This window comes from Chinchilla lanigera, unplaced genomic scaffold, assembly GCF_000276665.1.
Source record: "Chinchilla lanigera isolate Chin_1 unplaced genomic scaffold, ChiLan1.0 scaffold00013, whole genome shotgun sequence".
NCBI classification, from domain to species: Eukaryota; Metazoa; Chordata; class Mammalia; order Rodentia; family Chinchillidae; genus Chinchilla; species Chinchilla lanigera.
This window is the reverse complement of record NW_004955414.1, coordinates 17,543,457-17,558,413: the sequence shown is the minus strand read 5'-3', so window position 1 is coordinate 17,558,413 and position 14,957 is coordinate 17,543,457. Positions and strand designations below refer to the sequence as shown.

General features: G+C 48.9%; 1 protein-coding gene across 3 annotated transcripts in view; it reads right to left on the bottom strand.

Moving 5' to 3' along the window:
* Positions 1 to 501: 501 nt before the first annotated feature.
* C2cd3 (C2 calcium-dependent domain containing 3) overlaps positions 502 to 14,957 on the bottom strand; it is a 113,614-nt gene continuing 99,158 nt past the window's right edge. For 2 of the 3 annotated variants that reach the window (XM_013511935.1, XM_013511936.1), the window contains exons 31-33: positions 12,653 to 13,568; positions 7,343 to 7,454; positions 502 to 1,258 (exon numbers count right to left, since the gene is read on the bottom strand). In XM_013511935.1, coding sequence (XP_013367389.1) covers positions 1,118 to 1,258; positions 7,343 to 7,454; positions 12,653 to 13,568 — 1,169 coding nt within the window. In that variant the 3' untranslated portion in view covers positions 502 to 1,117. Of the gene's footprint in view, positions 1,259 to 7,342; positions 7,455 to 12,652; positions 13,569 to 13,729; positions 13,901 to 14,957 lie in introns of those variants that run through there. The other variant, XM_013511937.1, reaches the window with a different exon arrangement.

Sequence of the window (14,957 nt, the reverse complement as noted above, 5' to 3'; positions counted from 1 at the left end):
GGTCCTGAAAGAGCTACTCAGCCCAGCATCTCTCCACAGGGGCTCGGAGGGAAATGTTCCAGGGGACTTTTCTACTTTGCTGACAGATTGCAAGCACGAGCAAATGAAAAGAAATACAGAAGAAAGAAAAGAAGAAAAGAACCAGTAGTAAAGGAAATGCTAGTGTGTCTTTAATCTGGACCAATCTGATATTCTGGTTATCTGGGGGAGCTTAGACGTCTCATGGTGACCCTGGTCCTGTTCTGGATGAACTTCTCTGGGATCTGAGTGGTTGCTGACCTTTTTCTCTGCAGTTTGAACATGACCAAACTCCAGAACTCCATTCCTGTGGCCAACCCAGGAAACATTTGAACAGGAACACACATACAAATACCAATAGGGGGCTGGGGATTTAGCTCAGCGGCACAGTGCCTGCGTGGCAAGCATGAGGTCGTGAGTTCGATTCCTGGTACTGGAAAAAAAAAAACAAAAACAAAAAACAAAACAAAACAAAACAAAAAAACAAATACCAATAGGATTTTATTTCAAGGTAGAAACAAAAATCATCAAAGCTGGGTAAAAACAATAAGAGCATGGTTAGAATTTCAGATAATCAGATTAACAGTTTAAAGGAGGGGATTTCCCCCTTCTCTCCTATTGATTAATTCAATACAACATGAAAAAGTTTCTATCTAGAAAATACCCTTACTCCCAAGCAGATGAGCTGGAGATGCTCTAAGCTTTCCTTGGCTATGGAAGATGCACACGACCTACAACCTGCCCGAAGCCCTGGTCAGGTTCCAACCTTTAAGGCAAAGAGGGCAGGCAGAGGTGGGCTCAGGTGAGCAGTTGGCCGTGAGGACACTGGGAAGTTTCTCTGCTGAAAGATGCCTGCTTGGTCCCTGAGACAGGTGGGCCACTCGGAATTGTTTCCTCACCACAGAAGGAAGCAGCTGAAGTGCTGGTGGGAGGAACATCCCTCCGTACACGGTGTGTCTCAGGTACCCGTGGACGAGGTGGCTGGTGGTGGTTCGAGGCCGTGACAGCCCTAAGGGAAGTGGACCTGACACCTCCTGCAAGCCAGACAGGGCTGAGGGCGGTGGGCAGGTGGCCCCTGCCCTCAGTCCCTCAGGCTGCATCAGTCTTTCTTGGAGCACTGAGAAGAAAATATCCGAGCAATCCTGCGAGTTTCTTCCTCAGGCAGGTTGGGAGGGAGTGAGTGAGGTCTGGGGCGACAAGGCCTCTGGGAGAAGGCTCCACTGGTGGCTTCACTCTTGTCCTGGAGGGAGAGAAGTCAGCTAGGTTAGCCCTGACGACATCGCTCATGTTTGGGCCCTTTCGATAACATTCATGTAGAGCTGCCTGGTTTGCAAAGCATGAAGGTTTCAGTACAAGGGTCTCAGCACTGTCTTCCACAGGCAGGCTTTCCTTATAGCCAAGAGCAAGCGGTGCTAGTGCCGAGCTGCACAGCAGCGTTTAGGAGCTCCAGCTTTTTTAGGTAGGCCTAGGCTAAGAAGGAAATCACCCTTTGCTGGTTTTTACTTTTTCCTTGCAAAATCTGGGAAGCAGCTGCATGGCACAACACCTCAGGCCAGGAGATGCCAGTGAGGCAGCCTGTGCTGCTGCCTGCCCCTCCACAGCGGGCACTTCTGCAGGGCATGGACTGGCTCCACTGCAAGTGACTCCAGCTGGGACAGGTCATGGGAGCTTAGCAGCTGCAGACCAGTGATGGGACCATGCATGGCAATCAGAGGCTTAAATCAGGGGGAGGAGACTGCCTTTGCAGCAAACATGACATTCATTTCTAGAATCAGTGGTTGTTGGCCTACTATGTGCCAGGCCTTTAGTGAAATCAAATCCTCTCAGGGCCTCTAGCACATGAAGGTTCTATATGCCCGTCTGTACCCATAAGGTCTAAGGTGGGTGTTTCCTGAGCTCCCTGGGGTTTAGAGGTGACACAAATCTCATTCCAGTCCTCTGGCTATAGTGTAGGTGGATCTTCTGGGTCACCAGCTTTAACTTACTTTCCATTTCTACCTCTGCTCTATCAGAAGTGAAGCAGGGGGATTTTTGTTTTAAAAGCCAGATGAGAAAACAGACCTAAAAGCTTTATTTTCTTTTTGTCTTTTTGGGACAGGGTCTCATTATGCAGTTCAGGCTGGCCTTGAGCTTACTTTGTAGCTCAGGCTGGCCTTGAACTCCCAATGATCCTCCTGCCTCAGCCTCCTAAGTGCTGGCATTACAGGCACACGCCACCATGCCCAGCAAGTTTGGTTTTCTGTCACAAATCCTAAAACTAGGTCTTTGTTTCCTCATCTGTCAGAACAGAAGCATTCTCCATTTTGGAAGACGTAGATGGGTCTCATCTCCAAGGCTAGAAGGGCCAACCACCTCAGCTCATGAAGCAACCATGGAAGAATACTGGTGATTCAACAAAACTTTTAGAAGCCTAAGATCTACTCAATTTGATCAACTCATATGGACAACAGGTAGACATGGTTCCTGTCCTCATGGGGGTGCTCAGGCTAGAGGGTCAACCACTGATCTACCTACCAGTCACAGAGGAAGGTTTGAAGCTTGGGAGCACCGGAAAAGGAGCAACTAGTAAGAGGTGGGAAGATCTGACAAGGCCACACTCAGAGCTGGGATTCAAGATAGGCAGACTTTCAACAGAGCTGGGTGGGGGTGAGGCCACCCAGTAGGGGAAAAGCATGAACACTGCCTGTAGCTGCTGGCTGGGCCCGTATCTGCCCCAGGGCTGAATCCAGTGTAGGTGGTTCAGTCAATCTCCCAGCACCCACAACCATATCTGCATGGCCCAGGCCTGGGGAACAGGATAGTGACAGGACTTGGCACTGTGTACAGGGCAGGCCAGGGGTGTGTAAGGACAGAACACTCAGCAACATTTGTCTTCTGTTAACCTTAAAACGGTTTTAAGAACATCTTGAAGTAGTAGAGGTTCTTTCTTCAGGATTACCACCCCAAACCCACAACGCTGAAAGGGCTGAAAAGACAAAATTGCCTAGAGCAGGGAATCCCAAAGTGTAGTAATCGCCCCTCCGAAATACTCCCACACTCCAGAGGTGTGCAAGAAAACAGCACAGTGTGGCTTTGCAGGAGCCATCAGCCTTCTGGGGCAGGAAGGAGGAGGCCACCTGGAAGCAGGACTGTCAGAGCTGCAGGGGCTGCAGGGCCCTGGGAGTCTGGATGGGGGCTGTCATACATGGGGTGCAACTCCTGGAAGAGTATTTTGAAAAAACATGAAGGAAGAGTTTAAACATAAGATGGGAGAGAGTAGGCCAGGTGAGGGTTTGTTTGCAGAAAGGTGTAGAGAAAAGTTCTCTGCTGCCAAAGTAGTGGCCCTGGCCTGGGCTGAACTGAGAGAATGGAGGCAGCAGAAGACAAACTTATTTTTAGTTTTCTTTCTTTTTTTTGTACCAGGAATCGAACTCAGGACCTTGCGCTTGCCAGGCAGGCGCTTATATCACTGAGCTATATCCCTGGCCCCTATTTTTAGTTTTCTGAGACAGGGTCTCACTATGTAGTTCAGCCTGGCCTTGAACTCACTATGTAGCTCAGGCTGGCCTGGAACTCTTGGTGATCCTCCTGGCTCAGACTCCAGAGTACTGGGGTTATAGGCATGCACCACCACGCCCTGCATGAAGACAAACTTAGAAAGAGGGGCTGAGGCCTGCTGACAGCAGTTCCCAAGTGGTTGGGGAGGAGTAGATCTATTCCTTTGGGGTCTCAATGAGCTGACCTTTAAAGGACAGGGATGGAGTGGGGGAGGGAGAGAAAGCAAGGGGGAGGGAGAGCGAGCGAGGGGGGGGGAGCGAGGGGGAGGGAGAGACCTCTGAGACCTCCTGTTTTCTATGCACTTGGATGCTCATCCCATGAACATGGTAGGCCTTCCCAGTGACATATGTGTCTTAAAAGAGGCCTTGCCAGCCTCTGCTGGGGAAAACACAAGTATATGGAAGGAATAAGAGGGGTGGTAGAAGGATAACATGGGGCTGCTTAGGGCTCCCCAAATCAACACGCTAGCCCTGGCTGGAGCATTAGCTCTAGTCCTGGCTCTACCAGGACTTTGCACACTGGCTTACAGTATCTCTGGGTCTTGGTTTCCTCCTCTGCAGATGAGGAGGAGGATCACCAAGAGTTCCAGGGGAGCAGGATGAGCAAATAATGCAGGAGGAGGTGCCCTGTCAACCATGGATGCGGCCTGGCCCAGGGCCTCCTGTTTAGCCAGGTCCCTGTGACACAGCCTCTGCTCTGAAAGGTCTGAATGTGATCTGACCCCAGCCTGTGTTCTGGGTTTCCTCCACCTCACCCTGGGTGGATCCCTGTGAACAGACCGCATGTTCCCAGGTGGCGGTGGGTGCAGGTGTCCCCAGTTACCCTAGCCCTGCTTTACAGTATCCCAGGGCCTATGTAGGGGAGGAGCAGTGGGAAGGAGCGGAAGAGTCACTGGTCTGTAGCCCAGCCCAATCGCTCACTCGCTAAAGTCAAAGACGCTTTCTGTTTCTGCATCTCAGTGTCTTTACTGCCAAGTGAAACTAAGAACTTCTGTCCAGTCTTGTAACCCAGGTCTACTGTGAGGCCCAAAGGAAATTCAGATATGATTAAGGCTCAGGCCAGGTAAAGCATGCTGCAAAACACAGGGGTCACGCTGGAGCTGACACTGGCTGCAGACACCGGAGCAAAACGAAGCCCTGCTGCTCTTGCCTTGGGCAGGAACTTAGGCTGTAAAAGTCCTGAGTAGAACCGGGGTACAGCACCTCCCCAAGGTATGCTCAGTGCTAGGCTGGGCCAAGCTCTCCCCACTCCACTGTCTACCCCTGTTCTCCCCAAGTGAGCCTCTGGCCTGGGATTAGAGCTGCTGTTTTATCCTTCTCCACAGTGGCTCCCTCAGGTGATGGAAACACTGACTCAGGAGCTGGAAACAAATCTCAAGAGCTGAAAACTGAAAGTAAACACTGCTGCTGGGTCGCTGCCTCAGACGGGGACTCGGCACAGCTGCCTGCCTCGCTCACCTTTCACCCCCTCGGCTGCCTGCCTTCCTTTGGGGGAGCTCCCAGAGTCCTCTCAGGCAGTGACGAGGACTTCCTCGATGCTAAATGCAGCAGCAAGTTTAGCATCCACAGCTAGAAGCCGGGGTAAAGGGGGGACAAGATACTTTGAACACAGCTGGGTGTGGTGGCACATGCCTGTAAACCTAGCTGCTCTGGAGGCTGAGGCAGCCGGACCCTAAGTCCAAGGCCAGCCTGGGCAACTTGGTGAAACACTCTCAAAATAAAAAGATAAAAAAGCTGGAGAGGGGGTGGCTCAGCACTCCCCAGGCTCAACCCCCAGTACTGCACAAGAAATGAAACCAAAATAAAACGAAAGACACTTAAACCAGACCAGAGTCCTGTCTCTTTTCCACTGATAAAGTAGAATGAAAGACTGGTTACAGTGGAAGCTCACAGAGGCTGTGGAACAGAGAAAGGGTAGTAGAAGAATGTGTCTACAAGTAAGACTAGCTGGACCCAGTCCCGGGGGAGGTGACTAGGGCTGGGGAAGGGAAGACGGAGAAGTGAGTGGATTCATGTTCGAGGAGAGTGAAGAGGCCTTGGTAACAGGTTGGCTATGGGTTGTGAGGTCTGGAGGAGGAGTAAAATTCGATAATTATGCTCTGACAGGATTAACCGCATAGATGGTGGTTGAATTTTCCTGCAATAAATTTCCTGCAGGTGGGGAGATAATAGCTCAGTGGCACAAACGCCTGCCTGTCAAGCGCAAGGTCCTGAGTTTGATTCCCAGTACAAAAAAAAAAAAAAAAAAAAGAAATGCAGGTGGTAGAATGATGTCTATGTCTCATCAGAAACAACGGAACACAACAAGAAAACCCACTTTAGAATTCTATAGTAAGGGGAATTTCTTAAAAATGAAGGCAAAATAAAGACATTTTCAGACAACTGGAGCTAAGAGAATCAGTTAGTAGTAGATCTGCAGTATATGAAATGGCCCAAGTTAGAAATCAGGATGTGAAGCAGGAATGGAAAACATTAGAAATAGTAAATATGTGAATAAACATAAAAGATTACTTTTTTGTCTTAAACTGTTCAAAGTGAGGCCATTTTAAAGATCATTAGGGATCCTAAACTCTGAGATTACAGTGCTGCTACCCAAATATAATTCAAAATGAAATCTTGAACCAACTGTTAAATGTAAGGAAATCAAAGTTCTGACCTACCCCGAGGTAACTATTTCAATGATTTTAAAACATCTTTTTTCTTTTTTTTTATCTTTTTTTGAGACAGGGTCTTGCTATGCAGTTCAGGCTGGCCTTAAACTCACTTTGTAGCCCAGGCTGGTCTTGAACTCGCAACAATCCTCCTGGCTCAGCTTCCCGAGTGCTGGGATTACAGGTGTGTGCCACCACACCTGGTAAAACATCTAATTCTTGAAAATATTTTTCTCTTCCTTTTTGCAGACTTTATTGGCTAGTGTCAAACTAATTAACAGAGATAGTCTCTAAAGAATAATCTTGGCTGAGCACGGTGGTGCACGCCTGTTCCCAGCACTTGGGAGGCTAAAGCAAGAGGACAGCTTCGAGTTTGAGGCCAGCCTGAACTGCCTAGCAAATCCTGGTTCCAAAAGAGCAAAAACAAAAACAAATAAAAAAACCAGGGGCCTGAGATACAGCTCAGTGGCGTAAGTGCCTGCCTGGCAAGTGCAAGGTCCTGAGTTTGATTCCAGGCACCAAAAAAAGAAACCAAAAACCCCCAAAATTCTTATTTGGGAATAAGCAGGAAGCACTGCAATGTGGAGCACATGTAGCATAGAAACCAGGAGTATATGAAAAGGGGATGGTGTAGAAGGAAACTTTTAGAGGCAAAATGAAGAGGATGACAGTTTTGCAGCAATAATCCCTGGCCATAGGGATCAATAACAAGGGTATCCACGGGTCTGTAACATGTGGCACCAGTACGAAGCCGAATAAGCAGGCTGCCAGACACGTCCTGTGCAAGTATTTCTGAGTAAGGCTGTAGCGCCCTTTCTTCATCCAGACCCCACTCACCTGCTGCGGCTCCCTGAAAACGCAGAGTCTGCCCCTGCTGATTTTAGCTGGAGCTCCCAGAGCACTCAGCGAGCCTTCCTCAGCTGACTCCTGCTTTTATGCTTCTGTGCTGTGCCCACTCCCCCCCGCCGACAGTGCCCTGCTCTCACACATCACGCTCCCTCGCGTTTCCTGAGCTCCTTGCCCACCGCTGAGACCAAAGAATGTGCTCCGGGGAAGTGTAAGGAGTGCAGGCGGAAGGCGGTCCAGGGCAGCTCTGCACGGCAAGGGACGACGGCTCTGCCTTGGCTGTTTTCTTACCTCATCTGCTGCGGCTGGTGGTGGCAAAGCTGTAGAGAATGACAGCAGCCGTAGGGAGGCCTCCAACTGCTGGGGAGGCAAAAAGAAGTTGGGCACAACAATGGGCTCTGGGCTGTAGTGGTCGTTAAGGGACAAAGACACCTGGAAGTCTACCCCTCCCCAGGCCAGCGTCTCCACTGACCTCAGCTACACCATTTACGTTTCCCCTACTGGCAGAAGCTGCCCGCTCCTGACAGTCTGTACTTTTTTTTTTTTGGTACTGGGAATTGAACTCAGGACCTCGCGCTTGCCAGGCAGGCGCCGTGCCGCTGAGCTACATCCCTGGCCCACAGTCTGTACTTCATGTGTCAGTTCAAATTCTGCCTTCTCCAGGAAGCCCTCTGCTAATTTTAGCCCACAGCGATCTCTCCTTCCTCATGTGAGAGCAGTCTGCCACAGGGAATGCTCAGGATGTCACGGCTCTCAGTTTGTTCCCTCAATATTCCTTATGTTTCTTAGTGGTAGGGAGTGTGGCTTCCTTCAGCTCCCTGCAGGATGCTGGTAGGTGCTGCATGACACGTGCAGAGGGCCCACGGTTAAAAGCTGCCTTGTTAAGAGGTGAGAGATGGAGCAGGTGGCTCCAGGGGCCTTGCCCAGGACAGAGGTGCCTGGCGCTGCAGGAGGGTCTGCTGCCTGGCTGTTCTCTGATCACACTCAGAAACAAAGGCTCCCCGGTAAGGGGCTGTCTGTGGGCACAGGTGGCCGGTACAGTTTGGACCTGAGCCCTAGGAGGCAGGTGCCATGGCTCCTTCCTTGTACCTGCTTGAGGTTCCTGTGTTGAGAACGTGGTGTTCAGCAAATATTTGTTGAATCAAAGCACTGGTTCAGTTGGGTTTAACTTTCAGGGTGTGGAGACTATTGAGATGTTCAATTTAAAAATTTTTGTTTAATAAATTATATATGGTTTTGATTTAAATTTGTTTAACAGGTTTTCTATTTTATCATTGCTCTTCTATGGCTGACACTGAACTCCAAGAGGGCAGAGATGATTCCTTTTTTTCAGTCACATTCCCATCACCTAGCATGGTGTCCAGGGTAGTCACTGTTCTACTGACTTGAATAAAATGCATTTATGTCCAGTTTTGGTTCAAGTCCCTGATTTTTTTTTGAGACAGGGTCTCACTATGTAGTTCAGGCTGGCCTTGAACTCACTATGTAGCTTGCAGCAATCCTCTGCCTCAGCCTCCCAAGTGCCAGGATTATAGGCACGTGCCGCCACACTTGGCTTTCAGTTCCTGATTTTTCCGTAGCGAGCTGGGGGTGACATGCAGGACCTGAATGGAAAGAGAACTTTGACCCAAGCTTTGTCCAGAAGCACAGTCGAGGCACGGCCTTTTGCTGGTGCTGTTCTGATTGCTGGGTCTCCAGCAGAGTCAGCTGATGCTGTGGGGAAGGACCAGCTCTGCTGGGAGGTGTCAGGGCCGGGTCTGAACATAGCATCTCTCCTCAGCCTGCCACCTCCTGCCTGTTTTCAGCCCTTTATCGACAGAGCAACTCTCCAACTTTTTCTCCTTCGCTTACAAAAGTGCCCAAGTTTCCCATTTAGGAAAAGCCCAATTCTGCCTTCTTCCTAAGGCCCACTGCACCTGACCTCTGATTCTCTTCTGGTTATACCACTCAGTTGTCCCTTGCTGCCTGTGTAACTTCAGGAAGCTCACTTTTGATGCCTCCGTTCTTTTCGTCTTTAAAACAGATATAACATTAGTACCTATAGTGTGGAGGGTTAGATTTATACAGGTAAGGTGCTTCGAATGGTGGCTGATACAGTGAATCATCTGAACAACAAACAGCAGCTACTCTCGGCTCCCTAGCTTACGGGCAGAGTGGCCTGTTCCGCTTGTCTCCAGCAACAGATCACTTACCCACTCAGGTCTGGTCTGTTCCACCACTGCAGGGTCCTCCTCAATGCTGAAGCCGGCAGACACATGCCAGTCTACCCTCTTCTGGACCTGTCCTCACTTCCGAGTGCCAGCCACACCTGCAATTCCTGGCAGCCTCTGCTGCGCTCCGTCTTTCCCAGCTTGCTCAGCTACTCTGTGGCCCTGCTTTGCTCTGCCTGCCTCTTATATCTAGGACCCTTGGGGCTCTGTCTGTGTGTTCTCCCTCTTCCTGATGCCCTCATCAATTTCTAGAGACCTTCACCTTTCTATCCAATCCCATGTCTGAACCCCAGGCCTCATTCCTCCTGGATGTCCTGCAGGCACACGCCCAAAACAGATACGGCATCTTTCCCCAAACCTGTCTTTTTCTATGCTGTTCCCTATCCAGCAAATGACAACACCAGACTAGTAACTTGTGACAGAAATATCTTTTTTTTGAGACAAGGTCTCACTATGCAGTTCAGGCTGGCCTTGAATCCACTATGGATCCCAGGCGATCCTCCTGCCTCAGCCTCCCAGGTGCTGGGATTACAGGTGTGTGCCACCACGCTCGGCCCTCACACTTGCTTAACAGTCAACATTTGCCAAACACTATGTACTGGGCACTGGGCTAGTTAGTTTGTATCATTAATTTTTGCAACCCCCTAAGTACTTTTGCTTCCGTTTTATAGAACGGGAAACTGATGTTTATTTGATTGTAGGTTAGAGCCTAAGCACCTTGGCCAGGTCTAAAAGCCTACGATCCAGGGCCTGCCTCATCTCTCACCATTCCACTTAGCCCGGGGCTCCAGCACAGTAACTGCTGCCCATGGGCCAGGCTCTTTTGCCTGGCCGGCCTCCTGTACACAGAGTTCATCCTGGCTAGAACTATCCCCTGGCTCTGCCTACAGAATGGCTGTTCATCCTGAAGGCCTTGTTCTCATGCCTTCCTTACTGGGGTAATTCCAAGCAGTTATGGCAATTTCCTACCAATGCTCCCGTGTCTCACCAGAGCACTTATAATAAATTCAAATTACCTGTTTACTTGATTGACTTCTACCAGATAATGGGAACCTGAGGTAAAGTCTGATTCAAATCTGCTCTTAGCACCGAGCATGAAGTCTGGCTATACTCATGTTCTGAAAGAATAGTTGGGAAGGCCTGAATTCCAGGGGCCTGGGCACATGTGGCAGCCCCTATTCTGAACACAAATAAACTGATTTTAAGGCAGCGACCTCAGGAGGCAGGATGGTGAAGCCAGGCAAGTTTCTCCAGAGGCCATCTGCTTTGAATCCTTAGCTACCTACATGTTATGCTTTTCCTGAGCCCATTCTCCCACCTGCATGAGGAGTCACATCTGTGTAATGTGTATGAATGCTTTTACCCACTTGATTTTCTCAATACTCTTGTGAAACTGCGACTGTTCAGTTTAGTACTGGTTCCTATTCCGTTCATTGGCAGGTGAGGGCAACACTAAAAGACAAGCTTGCTGTTCCAGGAGCTGAGAGTCTGACGGGTAAGGGATTCCTGCTTCAGTCTTAGCTGAGAAGAAATAGCTGAGAAAAGCTAAATCTGAAGTCACAAATAATAAGATGTTGGATCTACAAGGGCCAAAGGTGGGTCCCCCCCAGCATCTAGCAGAGGATGTGCTTGGGTCAGTAAAGGCCCCCTTCATCTAACGGCCACATGATCACCTGTGTTGTGGGAACAGCTGGTGGGTTGACCGCATCAGCCAGTCAGCACAGACGAGAAGGCTCTGTGGTCCCCAGGAGTCTCCTTTCCCTATAATGTGCAGGCCGTTTCAAAGGAGGGAAGGGTGAATGTCAGAGGCCCTTTCTTCCCATCAACAGTACCGTTCTGCCAGTTGGGAAAATCCTTATCAGTGATGCCCACTTCTTCGTGTCTCCATCACTTGGTATTTTTAATATTATTTATTTTGTAGTATGGATCAAACCCAGGTCTTTGTACTGAGCTGCATTCCCAGCCTTCTCCCTTCAATTCTTTCAATTTATTTTTCGTTTGTTCGAGACAGGGTCTCACTACGCAGTTCAGGGCAGCCTTGAACGTCAGTACAGAGCCTGCAGGGCTGGCCTCTCTCTACCACACCATCACCGATGCTGCCCCACTCCCATCTGGCTGGCTCCTGCTCATCCCCATCGACAGACCTCCCCCAGCCCTGCAATCTGCAGCCCCCTGGGTCTCCCTCACCAGACCCTGTACCATCTCTTGGCTTTCTCTGGCCTTATACAACCTCTCCATACCCTACTGTCCTCCTGGTATCCACCACTTGGTTTTTAAAAAAGTTTGAGTCTTAGGAAAGTCCCTGTAACTATGAGCCTCAAATTCCTTATATGCAAAATAAATGATACCTACCTGAAAGACCTGTAATGACTAAATCACAAGGCAAGGTGCCTGGTACATAGTAAATGCTCAGTCAGTGTTAGTGCCCTTTTTCCCCTCTCTCTGTACTTTCACTTATTTTATTTTATTTTATTATTTTGTAGTACCAGGGATTGAAGCAAGGATTCTACTACTGAGATACATCCTCACCCACTTTTTAAAATTTTTTTTAAGACAGGGTTCTCATCTTCCTATTCCGTGTAGCCGAGGCTGGCCTTGAACTTGTGATCCTTTTGCCTCAGCCTCTCAAACGCTGGGATTACAAGTGTTCCACCAAGCTGGGCCCCACCCACTTTTGTTTTTTGAGACAGGCTCTTGCTAAATCGCCCAGGTTGGCTTCAAACTTGCAATCCTCCTGCTTCAGCTTCCCGAGTAGCTGGGATTACGCACATGTGCCCCTGCACCTGGCTTTCTGTTCTTGCTGTTGCCATGCTGGCCTCATACAGCACCTCGCACATGCTTGGCAATTTCTCTACCACCGGAGCTATCCCCAGCCCCACTTCCACTTCTGTTTTAACTAAGATCCCAACCCTTCCTTTTGGTGGCGAACTACCCCCTAGATCAATGATGGTGAACCTTTTAGAGACAAGGGCCCAAACTGCAACCTAAAACTCATCTATTTATCAAAGTACCAACACTGCTATCAAACCTGAACACTGAGGTTTTAGTTTAGAAAAAACTGCTAATTAATATCTTTTGTCTTAAAAGACAAACAACACATGTGCCGTAAGTTTGCCACCACTGCCCTAGATGAACTGGATAAATTAGGCAGGCAAGCTTATAAATGTGCTACCAACACCCAAACTCAGTTCAGAGAGTCCTTCAGAGGGCTGGTGTCAACGGCAGACCTGTACACCTGGCGTGCGGAGAGGCTTCGGAAGGAAGGGGCTTCCCATATCCCCCAGGCATTCCACAGGGTGGCCGCTGCTCGTGCACTTGGCTAGACTAACATCAACACCCAAATGCCTGGAGATGGCTCAAGGGGCCACTTGGGGGAAACACCAAAGGATACAGGAGGCTCTGCCTTGTGGACACCTCTGAGCCAGTTGTCACCTGCTTCTGCCTGATGTTAGGGGACTCCACAGGTGGCTTTTTATGGCTTTCTCTTTTCCTTTGGGAGGTCAGGTGTTGAGGGGATTTCTCCATGCTATCAGGAGAGTCACTGAGCTCACTGGAGGCAGCTTCATTGTCAGCCTGGGCCTCTGGCTTTGGCTCCTTGTCCTGATCTGCTCGTGGTGAGCTCCACCCGATGAACGTCTTGCTCCGTTGGGTTCCTGAGTGCGGTAGGTATGTGCCAGGCTGAGGTGTGGTTGAGGCAGCCTCGCCAACCCTGGCCTTAGAGGCTCCACCCTCACAAGCAACAAGGCTAGGAGCACTCTTCCTAGGTAGGTGGGAGTCGACAGCCATTTTTGGGCTGGACAGAAAGCTGCCTTTGGCCCTGAGCGCCTCTCTGGGTGAAGGTCCTGGAGAAGGAGAGGAGGGACGTTCTTTCTGCACCTCATCAGGCTGAGGGCTGATGGCCTCACTCGTGTCTGATGTGAAACTGGACCAAGGACTAGTTTTGTCTGTCGCAGTGGTGATCTCATTTAGGGTCCTGGGCTCAATGATGTCTTCTTCATAGTCCTCGTCACTGTAGGCAGGGCCTGCCTCAGCCTCTTCACTGCTCTGCATTCTGGAAACAGGTACTGTGCGTCCCAGGGGCTCCTGGAGCACTCCTCCTCCATCAGAAGTCCCCTCGAGAGCAGGGGGAGGTGGGGAACGTGTGCCCGCCTCTGCAGCGCTTGCCAAAGGCTCATCTGGAGTTGTGCTTCGTTCTTGCACGGCCTCTGTATCCTGAGCATCTGCGAGTGTGGTGACCTCTTGCCTTCTACTCCTCGCTCGGTGAGAAGTCAACGCTGCTTGAGAATTCTTGGTGATTGTCTGCAGATCTGAACAGCAACAGATATCATTCTTACTAAAAGGCAGGGCCACAGACCACTCAAGGTTTCCACACTGGCCTCTCTAGCAATCAGACTTTGACCAAACAACTGATCAAACAGTTGACCAAACAGTTATTTCACCTGAGTCAGTGAAACTATATTCAAGGAAGTACAATTTCTGTTATTTTATTCTAATAGCAGAGGACCAAAATCTAATCTATGAATAGCTGTAGATACATCTCTGGAAATGCTCTCAGAGACTATATGCTCACGCTCGGGAATTCTTGGGAGCTGAGAGTCCTGGTGGGTGTGTTCACGCTTCCATTTACTTCAGTAATTACCTATATTGAAAACCAAAATGAGAATCCACTTATTTACCTATTCGATGACAGTTCTTAGAACTATCTATTTTACTTGGAAATGAAAGTAATAAAATATCAACCACCCACAAATGGGAAGGAGGCAGCAAGGTGTGACGGGAAGGGCACAGATGTCGGCGCTGCGCAGTCTCAGTTTCAAAGCTCTCCTGTCACTTGTTCACTTCACAGTCATGACCTAACTGTGCTCTTCAAGCCATTTTTTGGGCAGTAGTGGGGATTGTACCCAAAGCTTAAGCCTGCTAGGCAAGTGCTCTACTACTGACCTATACTCCCAGCCCTTTTTAAAATTTTGTTTGAGACAGGGTCTCACTAAGTTGCCCAGGTTGGGCTTGAACTTGCAGTCCTCTTGCCTCAGATCCCGACTCACTGGGATTGTGGAGTGCAGCATGAAATTGTTTATAAAGTGTGATTAACATCACCTATTTTATAGGTCACAGTACAGAATATGTGACACAGATAGGAACAATCATGTGGTGTATGTACGGGCACTTAAAGAAAAAAGGTTACTAGCCATTTCCAATAATTTTTTGGATGAAATTGGACTGAGTAAATTAGCAAGCAGTGTGGACATGGTGGCACATGCCTGTAGTCCTAACTACTCAAGAAGCTGAGGCAGGAGAATTGTTTAAGTCGAGGAGTTTGGGGCTAGGCCACAGAGTGAGATCCTGTCTTTCTTTTTAAAATTTGTAGAGTAAAAAAGATAAACTTGAGGCTTTTGTAGGTAAATGGATGCAACTAGAGACCATACTCATATAAGTGAAATAAATGTTTACATGTGTAAACATCGTATTGTCTCCCTGGTGTAGGGAACTGAAAGACTAGGTAAAACTCAAAAGGTACAATAGATGATGGGAAAGGGAAAGAAATTGCTCAAAGGAAGGAATGAGTGGGATGAGGGAAAGAAGAAAAAAGGAAGGCAAAATATAAATAAATATATGAATAGCTGCGATGATTGTATTGCTGTTGTCTGATGGTGTATTGAAATGAATAGTTAATGCTCACAATTTTTTATGTTCTG